Source organism: Macrobrachium nipponense, chromosome 31 (genome assembly GCF_015104395.2).
Source record: "Macrobrachium nipponense isolate FS-2020 chromosome 31, ASM1510439v2, whole genome shotgun sequence".
In the NCBI taxonomy this organism is placed as follows: domain Eukaryota; kingdom Metazoa; phylum Arthropoda; class Malacostraca; order Decapoda; family Palaemonidae; genus Macrobrachium; species Macrobrachium nipponense.
In genome coordinates this window covers 55,889,414-55,913,413 of record NC_061093.1, presented here as the reverse complement: position 1 = coordinate 55,913,413, position 24,000 = coordinate 55,889,414, and the positions used below count along the sequence as shown (strand labels likewise).

Genomic DNA, 24,000 nt, shown 5'->3' with positions numbered 1-24,000 from the left:
GATTGAGTCCCCATCTGGGAGAGTATGTATTGTAACAGATTTCATTGTAGCTGAGAAAAATGATGTCACAGATAATAGCTTACTCGGAACAGGTACAGCCATGGCATTAAATATGTTAAGAATTGGTGAGGATGTTAACGAAATAAAAGCAAGTACTGTATGTGAAAAGTAATCAAATTTAAGGGTGAAGTATGAATCTTGTTTTTCAGGTCTTGGTAAGTTGACTGATTTCCAACTGAAGTTGCATGTAAACCCTATTATGAAGCCTGTAGCACAACCTTTGAGGAGAATACCCAAGGAAATAGCCTTACCATTCGGACCGTTTTTGACCCCATGCGAATTGTCCATATGTGGCCAATGTCCATGTATAATGATCAATTTCTTGCTATTAGGCAGCATTTTTCTAAGTTTGAAAAAAAAAGTCCCATTCGGACCATTATTTACCCCATGTAATATGGCCGTATTGCAATGAATTTTCCATATGTGGCCAATTTCCATGCATAATGATAAATTTCTTGACATTAGGCTGCATTTTTCTAAGTTTGAAAGAGAAGTCCGTTTGACCCCCCAAATACAATTATTTTTAATTTACAACAATATAATCACGGCATCATTCTAGTCAGTTATTAATCTGAATTGAATCTCCACAAAATAAATGATGAGAAATTAAAAAATAATATACTTAATGTTTCATTTAACTAAATATATAACTTGGAAGGACTTGTGATATTTTTTGCGCATTGCAGATGGACTAATTTTTTTTAATTTAACAAATGGAAAAGTACGTCAGTGACCTTCAAACGGAGTAGTGACTGGACTAGGGATTAAAAGGTGAACCACTTTCTGACCACGAGGCTTCAAGGATGATGTGCAAAGATGGAAAGAAGCGTATACATTTTTAAGTACATCGTTTAATATATATTGAGATTACTATGCAAAATGTATTGTATTTACATAGAAATTGTAATAAGTCTTAAAATCATATTCATCTATTTTCGAGATTGTTGTACAAAAACTGATGCCAAAGTGCATTTATGAAAATGTGTACTAATATCTGTTATGAAATACACATATTTGTTAACTATATATACACATATATATTCATATTAAAAAACATTCAAATTGATATATGAAGAAGGAGCATTTATAAAGATACATGTACTTGTCTATATATATATATATATATATATATATATATATATATATATATATATATATATATATATATATATATATATATATATATATATATATAGAGAGAGAGAGAGAGAGAGAGAGAGAGAGAGAGAGAGCAGCTTCAGATTTCCTTGCGTCCATACAGCTCCCAACCAAGACCAACGTACATCTTTATTGAGTTCCTAAGGTCTTCCTAACACGAGCCAACCACGCACGACAACTATAGATTTGTTATGAATTATGAAGAATTCTGAAATAAAAGTGACATACGTTCTTTAGCTTTTGCTCTAAGACAAAAGATGGGTACTGTGCTCTCTCTCTCTCTCTCTCTCTCTCTCTCCTCTCTCTCTATCTCTCCTCTCTCTCCTCTCTCTCTCTCTCTCTCTCCTCTCTCTCTCTCTTCTTCATGACAAAAAGCATACTGGAAGACAGTACAGGAGTGTATTTGTTTTATAATTTCTCTCTCTCTCTCTTTAAAAATAAAAAATATCTCGGAGAAATGTAAAGCTTTTTCATTATCCCCCCTATCACCTCTCTCTCTCTCTCTCTCTCTCTCTCTCAAGACATACTATCATTAGTACTGACTGGACAAATGCTGTTATTTTGAGGATGGTCAATAGCGATACGTTATCTCTCTCTCTCTCTCATTTAAATGAGAGGTCATATCGCTTTATTATTTATTTTTTTCGGGGGCGGGGGTTTGTTATCAAAGTCCAATTCGACTGGGTGGTATTTATAGTGTGGAGTTCCGGGTTGCATCCTGCCTCCTTAGGAGTCCATCACTCTTCTTACTATGTGCGCTGTTTCTAGGATCACACTCTTCTGCATGAGTCCTGGAGCTACTTCAGCCTCTAGTTTTTCCAGATTCCTTTTCAGGGATCTTGGGATCGTGCCTAGTGTTCCTATGATTATGGGTACGATTTCCACTGGCATATCCCATATCGTTCTTATTTCTATTTTCAGATCTTGATACTTAGACATTTTTTCCCTTTCTTTCTCTTCAACTCTGGTGTCCCATGGTATTGCGACATCAGTGAGTGATACTTTCTTCTTGATTTTGTCAACGTCACGTCTGGTCTATTTGCACCTATCACCCTACCGTTTGCTACCATAGTCCCAGGATCATTTCGCCTGACGTTTTCATCACTCCTTCAGGTAGGTGCTCGTACCACTTATTTCTGCAAGGTAGCTGGTGTTTCTTGCACAGGCTCCAGTGGAGGGCTTTTGCTACTGAATCATGCCTCTATTTGTACTGGTTCTGTGCAAGTACCGGGCATTCGCTTGCTATGTGGTTTATGGTTTCATTTTTCGTATTGCACTTCCTACATATGGGAGAGATATTATTTCCATCTATTGTTTTTTGAACATATCTGGCTCTTAGGACCTGATCTTGTGCCGCTGTTATCATTCCTTCAGTTTCCTTCTTGAGCTCTCCCCTCAGTAGCCATTGCCACGTGTCATCGCTGGCTAGTTCTTTAGTCTGTCTCATGTATTGTCCGTGCATCGGTTTGTTGTGCCATTCCTCTGTTCTGTTTGTCATTCTCCTGTCTCTGTATATTTCTGGGTCTTTGTCTACTTTTATTAGTCCTTCTTCCCATGCACTCTTGAGCCCCTCGTCTTCACTGGTCTTCATATATTGCCCCAGTGCTCTGTTCTCGATGTTGACGCAGTCCTCTATACTTAGTAGTCCTCTTCCTCCTTCCTTTCGTGTTATGTATAAGTCTGTCCGTATTTGCTCTTGGGTGTAGTGCTTTCTGTATTGTCATATGTTTTCTGGTCTATGTTGCGGAGTTCTGCCTTCGTCCATTCCACTATTCCTGCGCTGTATCTGATCTTATTATTATTTTCATTTTCATTATTATTATTATTATTATTATTATTATTATTATTATTATTATTATTATTATTATTATTATTATTATTATTGAAAAGAATGGCAGAGTTAACTCAATTTGTCTTATGAAGAATTTTCTCTATTTTTCTTGTAATTCGTTTTTCATAATCAGCGACACTGCTAAGTAATTGGCCTATATTTATGGTGTTATTCTGGTATTTTGAATGTCAAGATCTGGCATTTTCAATACTAAAATATGTGGAATATGTATATTTTTTCTGATTGCATTTAAATATATAATATCCGGAGACTACAACAGAATCGTAGAAAGTTATCTCAGCCATGAAATCTTAAATGCAATATTTTCTTATTATTATTATTGTATTTTCTGTTGTTTCCTTAAAGTCCACATGTTTCGGCTATCTTCTGGACGTTGCAGGGGACTTTCTGAGTGGGCATTGTTGATGGGTCAGCTTTTACAGTAGGGGTGGGCGTTATCAGATCCGTGGTCGATTTTTGATTGGCTCCCTGGGGTAATCTTTTTATCGTTGGCTGCTTTTGAATAATTCTGTTCCTTTGTTAGTTTGTATTTATTCATATAAATAAAATTCCTGATATATAATATACATGCTTGATCTGCGAGTTCTATGTATAATTATATATTATACGTAATGTGTTGTATGACTTAAAGCCATGTATCATAATATTAATGAAGATTAAAGCAGAATGTATTAAAATGGTATATTATTATCCTAAATTTCCATATTTGGATTTTTTCTGAAAATTATATTGAAATTTATATTTTATCTATTTATACAGTAGAGAGAATTGTACCTTTTTAGTTAAGTAGAAAACTACTTAGATATTCATTGAAAAGGCTTAGAACAGTATAACAAAAAAACAGAGTTAATGAGATGTTATAATGCCATGATAAACAATGTGGTTACAAGAAAGATAAATAATTCAAAGGAAAACCAAAGTTCTTCAAGCTCAAGCATGATTTTATTAGTTTAATGGTATTATCACATGATATATATACCTCAGTTTGTCTGCTCGAAGGAATAGTAGCAATAAATAAAGGTTTTTATGCAGTCCTGTAAAAGCTAAATCGAAAAACATTGCTCATATCAGTTCATTATGATGCAAGAATTATATCATTCGTTTTCATCTTTATATATGATTAAATCCTTATTAACAACATTTTCCTTATGAATTCATGTTTATTAAACATATAATAAATACCATAGGAAATAAAAAAAAATAAAATAAAAAAAAATTCTTTCGTGCAGAATTTTGGGCATTTTGTAAAATTAGCAAACAGCAATGCATAAACTCGAGGAACACCACGAATAACCGCTGTTTTAGCGGGAAATTTGCTGGCCTCTGATTGGCTATCGATGACATCATCAACAGACTGTTATGCTTACGTCACGAAACGTTAACCGACGTCACAATGTTTTTAATTGTAAACCGCTAATTCTTTAAATATATATCGCATTTTTGTATATATCTGGTGCCAGAAAGTTTCAAAATTTATTCAAATAAGTTTTATATGTGTTTGAATGAAAGAAATATTCGTAAAGCTTTGATTATTAGTTATTTTCCCTCGTTGAAGAGTTGCCAGAGATTGATTTTAATGGTGTGAGGTACGTTTTCTTTGTTATCCAAGGATTCTGGGGTAAAGAAAAAGGATTACTTAAATCTATGATAAATAAAAGCAATAAAATGTAATTCTATTTTTTCATGAATTTATAATAGCTTACGTTCTCTTACTAATAATAATTATGAAGATGTAACAATAATTATTAATGAAACCCCATATTCTTCTAAGAGTTAGTTTACAATAAATTGGCTACGATGGAGGAAAAATGAAGACAATAAACAATAACTGGCTACCCTTAGGTGAAGACAAATAACGTATAACCTTGCTTATAAGATAATTTGTATATATTAAATCTATTTGATAGTGTTTAAATACAATCTCGAACTTTGAGACAATGGTTATCACCACAAAGACAAGATATATTCATAGAAATGGCGAGTTACAAGTTAAAAATCTTATGACATTTGGCAAAGATGCATGATGTCGGCAGAGGACGTAGTTGATGATGTCATCGACAGCCAATCACAGGACATCCCATTTCCCGCCAAAACAGAAGGAAATATGTCGGGGTCCTCCAGTTTATGCCTTGCTGTTTGGTACATTTCCAAAATGGACAAAATTTCTTTCCGTCGTTACCCCAGTTTTGATTATTTTTATTTTTTTAATTTCTCGTGGTTTTTCAGTTGCTTAATGAGGATGATTTTCATAAAAATATATTGTTAATAAATGAATTTCTAAAACAGGAGCTTTTGGTAAATCTAATTAGTAAAAATAGGAATGTTTTGGTAAAATAGGAACTTTTTGGTAAAACTAGAACCTCTTTGGTAAAAGTTTGTGATAAGGTAATCTTTGCTTCATACTTTATTGGTATTATCACATGATATACCTCAGTTTGTCTGTTTAAAAAAGAAATAGCACAATGATAAAGGATTAAATACACTCCTATAAAAGCTAACTGGATAAATATCCCTCATATTACTACTTCATTATGACGCAATAACTATATCATTCGTTTTCCATCATTATATAATTTTTATTTTAAATCCTTATTATTGACATATTTCTTATGATTCATGAATATCCTTAGAAATAAAAAATAAAAATAAAAATAAATTTTGTAAAAATTAGCAAACAGCAACGAATAAACTCGAGGAACCCACGAAGCGACTGCTGTTTGGCAGGAAATTTTGCTGACCTTTGATTGGCTATCAATGACATCATCAACAGCCAGTTATGCTTACGTCAGAAATCGTTACCCGACGTCACAATCTTTTTAATTGTAAACCGCTATTTCTGTAAATATATCGTATTTTTTTATATAACTGGTGTCAGAAAGTTTCAATTTATATTTCAAAAAGTTTCAAATATTTTTGAATTAAAGAAATATTCTTAAAGCTTTGATTATTCCCTTATTTTCCTTCGTTGAAGAGTTGCTAGAGTTTGTTTTTAATGGTTTGAGATATGTCTTCTTTGTATCCAAGGATTCTGGAGAACAGGTAAAAGGATTACTTAAAATCTATAATAAACATAAGCTATGAATGTAATTCCATTTTTTGTATGATATTATAATAGATTATGTTCATTTAATAATATAATTAGAGGATTTGACAACATTTATCAATGAAACACCATATTCTTCTAAGAGTTAGTTTACAATCAATTGGCTACGATGGAGGATGGTGGTACATTTCTTACTATTTTGGCAGGAAATTTGCTGGCCTATGATTGGCTATCGATGACATCATAAACTACTTCCTCTGCCGACGTCATGCATCTTTGCCATATGTCATAAAAGTTTTTAAAAACTTTTAACTTTTAAATCGTTATTTCTATTAATATATCTTGCCTTTGTGTTGATGATATTGTCTCAAAGTCTCAAATTAAATGTAAATATTCATATATATATGAAAATAAAGTAATTATCTTAAAAATAATGTTATTCGTTATTTGTCTTTCTCTAAGGTAGCCAGTTATTGTTTATTGTCTTCATTTTTTTTCTCACTCATTCATAGCTACTGTCCTCCATTATAGCCAATTGATTGTACACTACTTCTTAGAAGAACGTGGTTTTTTATTGATAATATTGTCAGATCCTCATAATTGTGATTTAAAAAAACAAAAACGAACATAGTCTATTATAAAATCTTAGTAAAATTGATTTATATTTTGTAGCTTTTATTTACTATAGATTTAAGTATCCTTTTCTTTACTCGAGAGTCCTTGGTAGATAGAAAACAGAAAACGTACCTCGCACCCATTACAGAGCAAACCTCTGCCAACTCTTCAACGAATGAAAATAACAAATAATCAAAGCTTTAAGAATATTCTTTAATCCAGAGCTATTTTAAATTATCTGAATATGATTTGAAACTTTCTGACACCGGATATATACAAAAAATACGATATATATTTACAGGGGGGGGGAAAAATATGCGGTTACAATAAAAAAAAACCAAAAAAAAACAATTGTGACGTTCGGTGGGCATAAAAGGCTGTTAATGATGTCATCGATAGCCAATCAAAGGTCAGCAAATTTCCCGCCAAAACACAGCGGTTACCTCGTGGGGTTCCTCGAATTTATGTATTGCTGTTTCTTAATTTACAAAATACTCAAAATTTTGCTAAAAAAAAAAAACATTTATTTTAATTTTTTTTATTATCGGGGTATTATATTCATAATATATATGAATTCATAAGAAAAATGTTATCAATAAAGGATTCAACCAAAATAACATAAAAGATGAAAACGAATGATATAATTCTTGTATTCATTATAAAGAAATTTATATAAAGTTTAGCTTTTATAGGAGTGTATAAATACCTTTATTATTGCTGCCATTCTTTCAAAAACGGTCAAACTAAGGTATATATTATGTGATAATAGCAATAAAATAATAAAATCAAGCTTTGTGTATATACTAATACAACAAGGCTCCACAGTTCTCCTTAGAAGGGCAATAAAATCACAGGCTAGATATAGTAAACATACAGACAGCATACAAATCTCCTCTACGACACATCCCTTCAGTCATGGCGAATGAACTCACTGTTTCTCTTACTTATAATCTTTCCTGTTCCTCCATCGATCCCATTCCCTCTTAAAGAATATATAGGGAGTTTTAACATTCATATAGGTCCCGAGTAAATGTAATATGGTGTGGTAATCCCGTAGAGTGTTTTCCTCTTTCCCACTTTTTTTTCGTTGCGTAGGTAAGCAACACTCTCTTTTATAGCTTAGGTGTTCCTTACCTACAACAGGCAAAGGATTCTCTGATTGCTTTTCCCCTACTAACGGGTACCTTAGGGTTTAAAATAATAATAATAATAATAACAACAATAATCTATAAAGTCTGTAAATCTACTCATGCCATGAGTTCCTACTGTTAATCTAGATTCCATAGTTAAACCACCGCCCCTTACACGCAGTAACCGCTGTTTTGGCGCCAAACTTGCTGACCTTTGATTGGCTAACGATGACATCATCTACTGTCTGCAATGCCTACGTCACAAATCGTTACCTAACGTCATACTTTTTAAAAATTTTAAACCACTATTTCTTTAAATATATATCGTATTCGTTTTATATATCTGGTGTCAGAAAGTTTCAAATTATATTCAAATAAGTTTTGAATGTATTTGAAATTAAGAAATATACTTGAAGCTTTGATTATTCGTTATTTTCCTTCGTTGAAGAGTTGCCAGAGTTTCTTTTTAATGGTGTGAGGTACGTCTTCTTTGTATCCAAGGATTCTGGAATAAAAGGAAAGGATTACCTAAAATCTATAATAAATAAGAGCTATAAAATATAATTCTATTTTTAAAGAATACTATAATGGATTACGTTCATTTTATAATAATAATTACTAGGATCTGACAACAATTATCAATAAATAATCATATTCGTCTAAGAAGTAGTGTACAATCAATTGGCTATGATGGAGGACGGTAGCTGTGAATGAATGAGAAAAATGAAGAAAATAAACAATAACTGGCTACCCTTAGCTAAAGACAAATAACGACTAACCTTACTTTTAAGACAATTTCTTTATTTCAAATCTATTTGAGAGTGTTTAAATACATTTTGAGACTTTGAGACAATAGTTATCAACACAAAGACGAGATATATTCATAGAAATAACGAGTTAAAAATTAAAAATCCTATGATATATGGCAAAGATGCATGACGTAGGAAGAGGTACTAGTTGATGATGCCATCGACAGCGAATCATAGGACAGCAAATTTCCCGCCAAAACAGAAGGAAATGTACTACCTTCCTCCATCGTAGCCAATTTATTGTAAACTACCTCTTACAAAAATATGGTTTTTCATTGATAATTGCTGTCATATTCTCACAATTATTATTAAAAAGTAATCATAATCTGTCATAAAATCATTTAAGTAATCCTTTTACCAGTTCTCCAGAATCCTTAGATACAAAGAAGAGGTAACACTTGGCGACCAATTTAAACAAAAAAAAAAAACAAAACAAACTTCTGGGGCAACTCTTCAAAAAACGAAACGGAAAAACAAATAAAAAAAAACTAATAATCAAGGCTTTAAGAATATTTCTTTAATTCGAACATATTTTAAACTTATTTGAATATATTTCGAAACTCTCTAGCAGCAGATATATACAAAAATACGTTATATATTGAAAGAAATGGTGGTTTACAATTAAAAATATTGCGACGTCTGGAAACGATTTGTGACGTGGGCAAAAAAGACTGTTGATGATGACATCGATAGCCAATCAGAGTCTAGCAAATTTTCCCGCCAAAACAGCGGTCACTTCGTGGGGTTCCTCGAAGTTTGTTAGTATTACAAAATGCCCCACCCCCCCAAATTTTTTTTTTTTTTTTTTTCTTTTTTTTTTTTTTTTCATTTCCTATGGTAATGTTTAATAAACATAAATTCATTAGAAAAATGTTGTTAATAAGGATTTAATCAAATTATATAAAGATAAAAAGGAATATAATTCTTGCACCATAATGAAGTATTAATACCTTTATTACTGCTAGTCTTTCAAACAGACAAACTGAGGCATATATTAAACTAATAAAAACAAGCTTTAGCTTGAAGAACCTTGGTTTTCCTTTGAATTATTACCTAGTCAATCTAGTTTTACCAAAGAAGTCCTACTTTTACCATACACTTCCTGTTTTACCTAAAAATTACTCTTTTTATTAACTTGTTTTACCAAAAAGTTCCCAGTTATACCAAAAATTATCTATTTTTACCAAAAAGGCCTAGTTTTACAAATTCATTATTAACAATATATTTTTGATGAAAATAATCTCCATTAGACATCTGATACCACGAGAAATAAAAAAAATAGAACTAATCAAAACTGGGGTAGGGACGGAAATTTTGGGCATTTTGGAAGTGTACCAAACAGCAAGCATAAGCTGGAGGAACACGACTCAGTTCCTCCTGTTTTGGCGAGAAATTTGCTGTCGATGACATACCACGTCATGCATCTTTGTCATATGTCATAAGATTTTTAACTTGTAACTCGCTCTTTCTATGAGTATATCTCGCCTTTGTGTTGATAACTGTTGTCTCAAAGTTCTCAAAATTCTATTTCAACACTTTCAAGTAGATTTGAAATAAAGAAATTGTTTTAAAAGCAAGGTTATTCGTTATTTGTCTTCATCTATGGTAGCCAGTTATTGTCGACAGTTTTCATTTTTTCTCCATCGTAGCCAATTGATTGTACACTACCTCTTTGAAGAATATGGCTTTCCATTGAGAATTGTTGTCAGATCCTCATAATTATTATCAATAAATGAACGTAATCTATTATAAAATTATGAAAAAGGGGAATTACTTTTATAACTCATTTATTATAGATGTAAGTAATCCTTCTCCTTTACTCCAGAATCATTGGATAACAAAGAAAACGTACCTCACACCATTAAAATCAATCTCTGGCAACTCTTCAACGAAGAAAAATAACGAATAATCAAAGCTTTAAGAATCTTTCTTTATTTCAAACCTATTTTAAACTTATTTGAATATAATTTGAAACTTTCTGGCAACAGATACATACAAAAATACGATAAATAGTTACAGAAATAGCAGTTTACAATTAAATAGATTGTGACATCTGCTAACTGTTTGTGACGTAAGCAGAACTGGCTGTTGATGATGTCATCGACAGCCAATCAGAGGTCAGCAAATTTCCCGCCAAAACAGCGGTTACCTCGTCGGGTTCCTCGAGTTTATGCGTTGCGGTTTGCTGATTTTACAAAACTTTCCTCAAAAAATTTTTTTTTTCATATTTTGATTTTTTTTATTTCCCATGGTATTTATTACATGTATAATATACGTGTATACATAAGAAAAATGTTGTTAATAAGGATTCAATCAAATTATAAAGACAAAAACGAATTATATCATTCTTCCCTCATAATTTTAGCTATATGAAGGATATATTTCTATTTAGCTTTTATAGGAGTGTATAAATACCTTTATTATTGCTGCTACTCTTTCAAACAGAACAATTGAGGTATATATTATGTGATAAAGCCATTAAACTAATAAAATCAAGCTTAAAGAACTTTTGTTTTCCTTTTAATTAATATTTTGTCGATAATTCTTCAATTTACAGCATAACAGTCTTTAATACGTATTTACTCTGATACTTTCTTCATTTTTTATTATATTCTTCTCAGGCCATCTTTACCAAAGAGTTGCTATTTATATATAACAAAGGTTTCTGTTTTTACCGTGAAAATCTCATCAGTAACTCTGAAATGGACAGTGAAAACGTTTGACAAGACCACAAACTGTTCCCCATCTTGTAATCACTGTCTTCAGTAGGATAGCTTCTTCTACAAGTATTTTTATTATCCTTTCTACTCTGTCCTCTTCCGAAACTTTTGGGGCTACTGAACACTTCATTAACGATACCTGCGATGTCATTATCCCTTGTGCACTTTTGGAACACTGATTTTGGCTATTTTTTAATATATTAAGCATCGAACACAAGTAACGTTCAGAGATGCGACGATCCACATGATTGTTATTATGGATGCTATTTAACGATCGAGTCTTTCCACAACAGCTCTGTTAACCACTTTAAACTGATAGCCTCACATTATATGGATAAATAAACAAAAATATACTTATACACAAAGCTTCCACAGTCCTCCTTAGAAGGGCAAACACTAAGTATCAGTAAACATACAGACAGCATACAATACTCCTCGTGGGACATAGTACACAACAACATATCTTCTCCTCAGTCAAAGCAAATGAACTCACTGTTTTTCTTACATATAATCTTTCCTGTTCGTCTATCGAACCCTTGCCCCTAAAAGAATATATGAGATGTTTTAACATTCATAAGGGTACTGAGTAAATGTAATGTGGTATGGTAATCTTTTAAAGTTTATTTCATCTTTCCCACTTTCTTTCGTAGGTTAGGTAAGGAACACTTTCTTTGTTCGTAGCTAAGGTGTTCCTTACCTACAACATGGAAGGATTCTCTGATTGTTTTTCTCATACTAACGGATGCATTAGGGTTTAAAATAATAATAATAATATAATAATATGTTTTGTTAAAGATGATGGCAGCATCAGTGGAATTGATTTTATATATGGTCTTTTCAATTCTTCTTATTATTCTCTTCTCATCAGGGCTGATATTTGCTAATAGCTGGCCGATGTTCATATCTCGGTTGAAAGAAATGTTTTCTAAAAATAATAATTTATTGATATGATAACAAAGTGGTTAACAAATCTTAGTCTAAGGGTGTAACGGAATTCCAACGTTTCCAACCGTATCATCGGTTCATTTTCAAGGAAAGGTGAGCTTGAACTGATTGAAATGGGTCGTTTCGGCGGTATTTATTGTGTCCAGGTGCTCTGTCTGATGGGCGCTGCATTTTTCATTGGCTGAACAGAGGATTAAGTCCCTGAGTCAAGCCGTCTTGCAGAGGTGGAAGCTCGCACTGCTCTTCTCGTGCGGACGCTGGAGACTGGGAGCGTAGTATTGGGAAGGTCATTGCCGATAGACGGGGGCACGTGATTGGCCCGTTCGATCGGCTCTATGGTGCTGGCGGGCGGCGCCTTCGTGCCACCGTCGGGAGGAGTGAAGTCTCTTGGGTGGTGTTGAGCTGGGTCTCCTCCTTCCCGATGTGTAGGGCCCCTCCAAGAGGTGGAGGCGACGGTGGTCTGCTGCCTTATCGATAATTCTGATATTAGGAATAATGTCATTCCTAATTATCCTGGTATTGTGGACGTTTTGGCATGATTATGGATGGCGCCTTCCTGAGCGTGGCAGGATATCCTCTTCGAAAATCGCATAGTCGTCATACCAATGCAAGCGCCGGGGCATTCCCGGACAGGGCATTTGTACTGGTAGACAACGTTAGTTTCTTGAGAGGGTCCTGCAACACGGGGGCTGGATTGTTTTTCATAATCAGGCCACTGGTCTTCTTGCTCTTGTAGTAAATTATTAGTTTCACTTTTTTCGCAGGGTCCGTGGGGGAGACGTTCCTTTCTATGATGGTACGAAGGGCTCGCTCGTCCTCTTTGTATTTCTTATGAAATACTCCCTTGTAAAAGAGAGTGACGTCTTCAAGGGCGGCAGGACGAGGCTCCTGCTGATACCACTTATCGATGTTTCTGCGAATGCATTTAGTGATGTCCCGGTTGAAATACCCGTTGTTAATTAAAACTTGGGCAACACGTTCTAATTCAGTGTGCGTGTCCTTCCACGAAGAGCAGTGTGAGAGAGCTCTCCTGATGAAGGCGCTGATCGCAGTGCGCTTGTATCTCTCTGGACACTCGCTCTCGCCGTTCAGGCACATGCCCAGGTTCGTGGGTTTCGCTATACACCTGTGTTACGAAGCGCTCCTCTGTTGCCCGACGAGGACGTCAAGGAAGGGGAGGCGACGGTCACGGCAATGTTTCGATGGTGAAGTTGAGTCTGCTGTGGTCGTGGAAGGCTTGTCGCAGCGCTCTATTTCTTCCACCGTGCTGGCGCTGATGAAAGTGTCGTCAATATACCGGACGTACATAGACGGCTTCTCGATGTTGGCGAATACCCGACGTTCCACAGCACCCATGTAGAAGTTCGCGAAAAGTACTCCGAGGGGAGAACCCATCGCTACTCCGTCTTTCTGTGTGTACATATGTCCTCTGTGGGTGGAGAAAGGGGCCTTTTTTGTACAAATTTCAAGGAGTTTTCGGAGGGCATGCTCATTGGGATGTTTAATGGGGGCGTGGAGTCGTCTCTATATACACGATCCAGGATTATTTGAATTGTTTCATCAACGGGACGTTCGTGAAGAGGGACTCCACGTCCATCGATGCAATAACTCCTCCGGGGGTGGGGGGTGTCGTTTCAGTGCTTCTAAAAACTCGGCAGATGACTTCAAAACTGTGGTCATCTGGAACATAAGGAGTCAAAATAGTATTCAATTTCTTCGCAAGCTGGTATGTAGGAGCGGGAATTTGGCTAATAATGGGGCGTAACGGGTTCCCTGGTTTATGGGTTTTAACGTTCCCGTATATGTAGCCAAGGTCGTAGTCCCTACGATCGGCAGCAAGTGAAGGGCATTGGAAGCTGCATTGACAGTCTCAATAATCCTATTAGCCTCACGTTTAATGTCATCTACCGGGTTCTTGGTGATTCTCTGGAATTTGCTGCTGTCTGCCAGTATCTCATCCAACTTGTGGTGGTATTCTTCAGTGCGGATGAGTACAAACGCAGCGGTTTTATCGGCCCGACGGACGGTGACATCCTCTTTCGCTCGGAGTTCTTTGGCAGCTTCCCTCAGGCGCCTGTCGATCACATCACTCTTGTAATCACCGCGTTCCGTGAGGGCCTCGGCCAAGAGGAGGGGCTGCAGGGCGTCCGTAGTACGTATGGTGCCTTGATCTTCATGCTTGTGTATGGTGTCCAGCAGGTACTCGATCTCAAGGCGTTTCTCCATGGCTCGGTGGGGGCGGGTGGAGAAATGGCAATTGAGTCCCATACGTAGAATTCTGTCTTGTTCGGCGGTAGGTACGTAGTCGGTCAGGTTAATGTATTCTTCTCTCTTCTGCGGGAGCCGTAGTTTTCCTCCGTTGAGGGCGACCAGCTAATAATAATAATAATAATAATAATAAAGTCAGGAAGTCCACTCACGCCATGACCAAAATCCATTATAGCTCATAATTCACATACCAAGCACTGTACTACAAAAACAATCTTTGTAGACCCCTTCATTTCCTCTTTTTTTTTTTTTTTTTTTTTTTATAAAATGAGACTACTTCTTTTAGATGATAAAATCATTGGCGTCTCAATGCAATAAGCAGAGAGAGAGACGAAAGAGAAAGATAATGGGAGGGAAAGAAGTAATACAAGAACATCTTTAGAAGTTTAATGAATATAGACTATTGTCAAGCAATTGATCTCTAGGCATTGAAAATGGTCATATTTGGACATTTTATTGCATCACGGCCATATTGCAAGGGGGTAAAATAAGGCCAGAGTAGTAAGGCTCTAATAGCCTTGGTGTTTTTGGGGGGTGAAACGGACTTTTTCTTCAAACTCTGGAAAATCTGGCAGTGACTCTCTCCTGCAGACCTTCCCACCTAAAGGAATGGAAGGCCTGTTTCAAGTGGGAGCTGTAACAAGTATCAGGTTTTATACCTATTAAGAAACTGAATAATTTCCATGAAAAAACAATCTAACCATTTTAGGCTGTAGAAGTGCATTTTCAGAGTGTGGATTCCGTTCTATCTTCTCTCCCCCTCTCTAAATCTGCATCCCAAGGGAAAACAGGCATTTTCTACTGAAGATGCAGTGAGTTTGCCGTTAACTTATTCTTTATGCTCAAACTGTCCAGATTTATTATTGCTTTCCATGTTTCCCCCTCAAGTGTAGGAAATTATATTAAGTGTCCCTTAAACCTAAGTGAAGTAATTAGTAACTCTTCCTAAGAAAGTTTTTTGAATAAACAGCCTCCTCAAATCTTGCTCTTGTTAGTCCCGTTTAGAAACCAAAGGAAAATATCCAAAAGATTACCATCGGATTTACAGTAAATACCTCATCAGTTTATTCCTTGATCATTCAAAAAAACACAACAGGGAAACCAGAAGTTTCGAACTGCTGGACACAGCATTCTCCTAAAAGTCAACGGAAATCAAACAAAATGTATACGATAATATTTTTAATGTCAGTTATATACACTCAGACTAGACAATCATAAGACCATGAAATAATTGCTGATCTCAACTTCAGATGACATTAAATCACAGTACACAGGTATTTCAGAGGAATCCAAAGCATACAAGAATGTACTTTGGGAATATTGATATAGACTATCTTGGCAACATTTGCACAGAGAGAGAGAGAGAGAGAGAGAGAGAGAGAGAGAGAGGAGAGAGATAGAGAGAGAGAGAGAGAGAGAGAGTTGAAGCTCTTCACAGTTTCTTTAGGAGGATTAAAAAAATAAAATGGACAGATCCAGCTTTCACTGATATTTTTCTTTGGAAAAGAAACTCAAAATAATAACAAAAACTTAAACCTGTCAAAAGTTAATTGTTTTATATTAAACCTAAAGTTAATTAACTGCATTCTCTTTGGGCCTGGGTACTTGTGTATAATAATGGACTGTACCGTGTGCGAAATGAAGTTCTCCCAATATTAAAAATATGTACAGCAGATTAGCTTACACATATCCAAAACAAGATACTATATAACTATATTATCAAGAAGTCCTAAAAGGTGTTACAACAAATTGCAGTCTATAGTATATGGTTTAATTTTTAGAAAATTGAGTTGATGGCATCTCAGTGAATGTTATTTATAACTTTACTGAAAAACAGAGCTTTGGGTCTACTTTAGATAAATGTCAAAAAAGCCTTACAAATCACAAGACACGGGAAGATAAAATCTGTAGCTTAATGTAAGGAATGTCAATGCTTCTGGACCCACTGTAGATCATTCTTTGGCCGTATTCATTAACGAGTAAGCATTTGTCAGAAAACTTGTGGCAACATTAGTTACAGTCTTTCAACGTCAAAAATGTAAAGACCTTGGTCTTAAGATGATAGCTAAAAAAATATCCAATTTTTTTTTTTCAGTAGACATTAAATTCTTAATTATGCAGGAAGAACTAAGATCCGTTTCACACATGTAGTCTTCTGTGGAACTAATATAATATATACTAAACTGGTTCAATACTTTTCCATGTTCTGTACATCTCAATGAGAATATTATTTGTACTTTGTTACTGCAGTAAACAAATGCAAGTAGTTGTGCATAACACAGAACATACATCTCTGTTGATACTCAAAATAATTTGAAAAAAAAATATTATTTTTACAGTAATTAAATTCAGCATTAATTTCCATGGCACAAATGGAAGCTAACATTTCAAGGAGTTAATTTCTTCAAATAATGCCAAAACAATATGTTAACTTTGACTGTTTTTATAATCAAAAATAAAGAGCAATATACAACTCTGATAAATAAATGTTGCAAAACGAGAGATTTGCCAATTCAAAGTTGTTGTGTAACAATATTGGGAATTAGGTCATAATTACCTATTCAGTTCATAATATTTGTAAAAACATGACTGTTCATCATGTTTTATAAAACTTCTGTATACAATATGACTTGTAGGTGCATAGCTTTATACTCACATAGCTTGGGCCAGTTACTTTAAAATAATACTTTACAAGATGCAAATAGTATGAAACGAACCTGCAGCACATGGCCAAGTGAGCTTGCGTGGTAACTAAAATTGTCACAAGTTGCATAATGGATGAATCAACACAATTATGGCCATTCCATTCTCGTGCTATTTTTTTTATTATAATACAAACTTATCCTCATTTTACTGTTAAACTAACAAATAAAGTTACACTTTTATGCTAAATCTTACAAATAGAAAAACACCAGCCTTACTTTTGATAGTAAACACAGGAGGCAAAAATAATATCCAAACTTCCTTTGCAGCTAAACAAAAAATAAAACCCAGTCATCAGAAAACAAACCAACCATTACTGGTACATGGAGTGTTATAACAATATTGTTATATTAAAATAAATCTTGTAGTAAACTTTGTTAAATCTCAATACAGTATAACCATGTAACGATTAAGCTCATTGGAGTTGTTTACTGCAAACCTCCATGACAGGTAAACAAACTTGGTCTTGGACATTATCAAAAATTCCTTTGACCATTTCATATGTTTGACACTATTCTTGTAAAGTACAGATATATAGTTCAAACTACACATGTACTTTTCCAGTATGCCACGTATTACTGACAGACATACAGTACCACTATGCAGGTGCTATATCACTAAAAATAAATGCATGTTTCTGTGGAAAACAAATAGCACCTCTTTAATTCAATTCCTCTCAATGCAAACCAAAACTTTTAGAGAGCATGTGCAAATCCATGAACTGTAGTATTTTGAACTCTTTCAAATTCCTCATTCCTACGGAATTAAGAAACAAATAAGGATTCTTAATTATTCCAATGAAACATGATTGTGCCTCTTTGATTAATTCACACTCATAATCTTTGTATTTGAATTATTATTACATAATTTACGGTAGTTAATCCTCTTGGCTATGGCAGGTGGTAAGAAGCTCTAGTATATCCTCATCACCACTAAATACATTTTCTCTTCCTTGCGTAACTTGAAGCAAGAAGTTATTCCTCTCCAAACTGCCATAGCTAAGGCAATTCTCGTCACACATTAAATTAACCTAAGAATCTAATGTCTGTGCACTATACAAAAGCTCGTATAAAACTTAATTCCATATGAATATCATGAATTGTGTTATGAAATCAGTTCAACTGAACCTTCTATAAAGTTATGGCAAAAGTTGAATATTGTGCTCCGACTTAGCATGAGAAACTAATGCCATGCCTCTGAAAAAAGCTGGTCTACAAATATCAATCATATATCAGATCTAATTTGGTGATGAATCACAAACACATAAAGCCAAAACCTTCTAGTATATGTAGACTACCATACATGAATCCTTTTCCTTTCTTTCAATATTACTCTACATGACCATTTTTCAAAGAACTATACTTTAAGGATGAAGGTGAGAAATCATAAAAAATAAATGACAAATTATTCAGTTTCACATGACAAATATTTGATGATGAGAAGATAACATAACTTCGACAAAGAGGTTGATAGGAGCGATGGCATTCAGTGACATTTGCCCACCTCTGGGCCAGACAAGATTTGGCCCAAATACTACTGCGAGATTGCTGGCATTCATTTTGTTCAAGTCACTGCGGTCCATAACCTGAAATAATAATTTGAAAATTTAGTCTTATAAGATAATGCTGCAAAATAGTAAAAAAAGTATAACTCACTTTAAGATGGAATAGATACAAAACAACATAAACCGTTTACTGATGTGATTCCTAATTGTGCATGTCAATGTGTTAACAAAAGCCACAATTATTTCATAGTGGTTGAATAAACTTCCAAGTAAATGGCAAAGTTTGTGGTGTAATTATTTAACTCCTATCATGAATAATGATAAAACAATAATCAAATATTATTTTAAACAAGCGCATAAACAATAATAGAAACATGACTATACATTATTTAATACATTCAAATTGTAATAAATCAACCGAGTACAGAAGAGCCTATACAATTTATTACAGCTATAAATAAATACTGCCATAGCTCCATTTCACCATGAACAAGCTATAAATGCTTGAATCTATGGAGTCCCAAAGCAATATCGTATAGAAGAAAAAAGTCAAAATCATTTTAATTATAAGTAGTAACTCTTACCTTTGACAAGAAGTTGACGAGGAACTTCAGAACGAGGTAGTTATCTTCTGGCAACTTTTCTAGCAATATGGTCTTGATGGTGGCTAAACGTTCACTTTTATTCAGACCTGAAACATTAAATATGCAGTTTGAGTAGGATAGGTTATTGTGATGAAGTTCTTGAGCAAGTCATTATGCATACTGAACTTTTGTTTACTTTGAGTGCTTTGTGTTTCATATCCATCCTCTTATTTCCAAATGACAACAAGAATACAGGCAGTCCCCGGGCGTTACGACGGTCTCGGCTTACGACGTTCCGAGGTTACAACGCTTTTCAATTATATTTATCAGAAATTATTTCCAGGGTTACGGCGCATGTTCCAGGGTTACGACGCATGCTCCAGAGTTACGACACCTACAAACGCTGATCTGGCAGATGAAATGATGACATACAAAATAATCAATATTAAAAGGTTTTTTGGTGAAAAATGCAATAAGAATGCAGTTTACATAGTTTTGAATGCACCCAAAGCATTAAGAGTAAGGTTTTCTAAGGATTTTTGACAATGTTCCGGCTTACGACGCGTCTCAAGAACGGAACCCCCGTCCGTAACCTGGGGACTGCCTGTAATTTTGTTTCTTAGGTCCTAAGGAACTTAGTTCTAGTCCCATGAATAGACTATGGACATGTTCCATTCCCTGTGGACCCATCAAAGAGAATAACAAGGGTTACTGTAAACATTCATACATAGAGACATGCTTAAGAAATTTACAAAACTTTGAAAACTAAATATGACACATATTAATGCAACATGCATCAAATTACTGTAATTCACTGTCAAATGTACAGTATCTGAATGTGATGTTTGAACAAAATAATGCTTATACAAATGATTAGCATAAAATATCTTGCAAATTTTTCAATCTATTACAGAAACCAAGAAATTACCCTGAAACTGGATAATTTCATCATAGAGGTCAAAGGTCATGAGAGGTTCTTCCAGTTCCCGTAAAAAAAAACAAAATGTTTTGATTATGACTGCTGCTGTGTGGACATCCATGTTTATGTCAAACTGGACATCTTCTCCTTGTTGAAACGTTCCTGCACACTCTTTACAACAGCGGCTGCACTTGACCTTCTGAACAGACCTTCTGTTTCCAGTGCTGGAAAATAAAAGTCCTTGTTAATACAAGCATAATGAATGGTATTTGGATGTACAAGTAATAAACTGGTAAATACTATGCCTAACCATGATGAAACTGTGGCAAACAAGGGGTACTTAACATTTTCAACATACTGTTTTAACACCATCTTACCCAATAATCCTTTGCTATCAGTATTAGAGTAATGAATTTTTTCAGACTAATAACATTTGCAATAGGATGCTACTGTTGTATCTAAAATTAACTATTATGATAATACTTCAATTTATTCGATTTACTCAGGTTTCATTAATTCTAGTTCAAGGTGTGTAAAAATTTACATTTTTTTTACTTTAAGATTTAAGTTTGTTTGAAAGCTAATGTTTTTTCATTTATTAAAGCTAATGTTTTTTTTTCCAATAATGGTTTAGTTCCGATGTTCATTTTTTTCGTCTCCCCCACTCGCCATCTTTCTTTTCGTAGCCGCTGCCTTAGTTCACGGCTGAGACTCGCACAGGTGGAGGTGAGGGTGGTCTTTGTATTTGTTTATTTTATGTTCTTTCAAAAATATAGTGTTTTGAAGCCATATCTTATATTGTACATTGTTAATTTGTTATAGCCAGTCATGGAAAATTTGTGTTGTGTTAAATGTATGTACATTTTTTTTATATATGGCTTTTGTTTTTGGTTTCAGCTTCTGGAGTAGAGGTCCTCTCCAACCTTTACCCACGAAGGATTTAATTTGAAGTTGTGATTTGAAGGTTAATTTTTCATGTCTATTAATATTCATTTTCAAAACGCTTAAAGAGTGTTATCCAGTGAATTAGGATTTTATGTATAAATAAATATTGTTATGGCTTTTTATGCAGTTTATGATTGCACCTCGACTTAGGACCATCCCATATGTCATGATTAGCATGGCTTATTTTATAATTGTTTGAAAAATATTACTAGGTGCATCTCAAAGGAATCGACAGTGAACAACTTGTAAGTTCATGTTAATGAGCCATTCAGAGCAAAATGTTAAATGTGACAGCGGATATTTTTGTTATTCCAGTCCCTCACCCGACTTCAATCTCAAAATAACCAGGCTTCCCCAATAAAGTACATATACTGCTTATCCCACAATTCTTGATTTATAATTCCTTTGCAGTGAAAATCATTTGTAGTATATATAATCTTAAATTTCCAGCTTTACTGTAACTTTCTTCTAAACTTCAGGAAATATAAAAAAAAAGACAGGAACAATCACTGATGACACCTCTGGCAACAGGCTTAAATGCAGCTTTCAAGTGAAACATCCTTAAGCTAATCAGTTACACTAAATTTAAATTATAGCATAACCTCTTAAGCTTATAAACAGATAATATATCAACACCAACAGTTCTTTTCCTTCAGAGACCCAACATCATTTGAATAATGAAGCATTATACACGTCATAACTTCCCACATGGAACAGTTCCCTAAGGTATACTAAAAACTTGTTCACAGGTCTTGTGGTATTAAAATTCATAAATGGAACTATTAAAGAGAATAAAATTCAGGCAGAAGTGCACAGCAATGGATAGTGTTGTACACTGAACCCATTTTATATATAATTCTGTGAGGGGGAAAATCTGACATCACGAAGATGATTTACAAACTAGATTCTAAATGATTCTGATAAAGGGACTAATCAGATAAGTTACACCCACATCATGTAAATAACAGCATTCTACAGCACTTACATCCTGCAATACAAAAATTAATGTAGTACTGTACAAAAACTAAACATGAATGAGCAGGACCTAACTTGAGTGTTCAAACTAAACTAAACTTTTAAGTGAAGAAGTCACTTAATTCAAGAATTGTTTTCACAGAAACATTCTCCTATTGATACCAGGAAGCTAGACTTTAATTTGGCATCAAACTCAACTTTAACCCTCAATTTCTCACCTCTTTCTGCTTCTTATTGTTAGGGTTTCTCTAATGAGGAAATTTTGTAACTGAACAGTATACATTAATGTTATTAATAGGGATTAGTTTTTCCAGACTTCTGCGTCTTAAGTAGACTCTTCTCGGGCTGGTTCTCAGGGATTAATCCTGAGAAGAAGGAAAAAACCTAATTTATGATGTTGTTAATTGAAAAATCTTTGCTTTCAGCAAATATACTTTTCATTTTTGAATTCTGTAGATAAAATTGATCTTTGTTGGGTCCAATCTGGGCATTCAACAAGTAAATGCTAGCAACTGTCATGGTGTTTGACATCTATTACACTTTACTGGGTCAGCATGTGGTGTTGACATCAAGTGACCATGAGAGAATTTTGTGTGTCCTATACGGAGCCTTGTTAGGATTACCTCTATTGATCTTTCTTTTTGTGAAGATGTTCATGTGTACAAAGTGCAGCAAATGACATCTGTCACTTTGATTTAAGTTATATAGTTTCTACAGCCTTACAAATACACAGAAAATTAAAAAAGAAACAACAAAATTTACTGTTAGGACGAGAAAGCCTTACCATCTGGATGGTCAAGGAAAAGTAATGCATGTTTTTTAGTACAGGAGGAATAGGGTCATTGTTGTTGGCGTCCTTGATATACTGCAAAGACACCCCAAACTGCTGTGTTGGCAGCTTAGGTCGAGCACCAGGGGACTTTGGCAGGCTTTTAAGTTTGGCAATGAGTTGCTGGTCATGTCTGTAAGAAGTAAGGTTAATTACTGTATTAACTTTGTTTCTAGAGAGATGTTATAAAAATAACGTTTTTATTATTATCAATATAAAAGAAAAAGGAACCTTATGTATGCCAAGTTAATGCACTTAAATAATCACAATTTCTCAAAGAGCAAAAAGTCAAAGCAAATGGGTTTCAGTGATTACACTCTCAAGATCTTACTGAAAATAAGCACCTTACAAGATAGAATGAAGTTTCAACCATTATGAAGCACAATACTGCTATGAAACCAGTATAAGTACTGGATGCAAATGGTTCAAGAGGGTATATCACCACTGAATGATATGTGTAGTGTTTTATTTTATTCATTTATTGTACAAAAGAAGATTTCAAATATCTAAACTATTTAATAATACGCATGGTCAAATAAAAAAAGAAAATGGACTGCCACTGTACACTGTTTTGTACATTAACTGGACATAGAAAAATTATTCATATATGGAGAAAACTAAAATGAAACTAGGTTATTACTCTTACTAATGAAGTTAAATCTACCATGCTACATCCAATGAAATGCATGGTAATTCTGACTACTTAAGGTGCTGCCAGAGGATGTACCTTCTGGCTAATGCAACTATTTTAGGATCTTTAAAAGTATAGTAGTTCGGTGAACTTAATACAAAAATATATGCATTCTGCAAAAATGACATTTCCTATTACTGTTTTTTTATAATACAACACATCACTTACTGCTGGACACACTGAGGAATGGGCAACTGGCTGAGATGGAGATGCTGTTGAAGCTCATGGAGGTAATTCACGTATAAAACTT

The 24,000-nt window shown here is 34.4% G+C and overlaps 2 protein-coding genes across 2 annotated transcripts in view; one reads left to right on the top strand and one right to left on the bottom strand.

Moving 5' to 3' along the window:
* LOC135206987 (rho GTPase-activating protein 8-like) overlaps window positions 1–24,000 on the top strand; it is a 265,248-nt gene that overhangs the window by 196,623 nt on the left and 44,625 nt on the right.
* The window catches only part of LOC135206524 (rho GTPase-activating protein 1-like), a 33,886-nt gene continuing 28,396 nt past the window's right edge, over window positions 18,511–24,000 (bottom strand). Inside the window, 7 exon segments of the mRNA XM_064237879.1 lie at window positions 18,511–18,888; window positions 19,392–19,498; window positions 20,320–20,460; window positions 20,463–20,534; window positions 23,015–23,042; window positions 23,045–23,192; window positions 23,919–24,000. The exon segment at window positions 23,919–24,000 is cut by the window's right edge and continues 17 nt beyond it. Coding sequence (XP_064093949.1) covers window positions 18,718–18,888; window positions 19,392–19,498; window positions 20,320–20,460; window positions 20,463–20,534; window positions 23,015–23,042; window positions 23,045–23,192; window positions 23,919–24,000 — 749 coding nt within the window. The 3' untranslated portion in view covers window positions 18,511–18,717.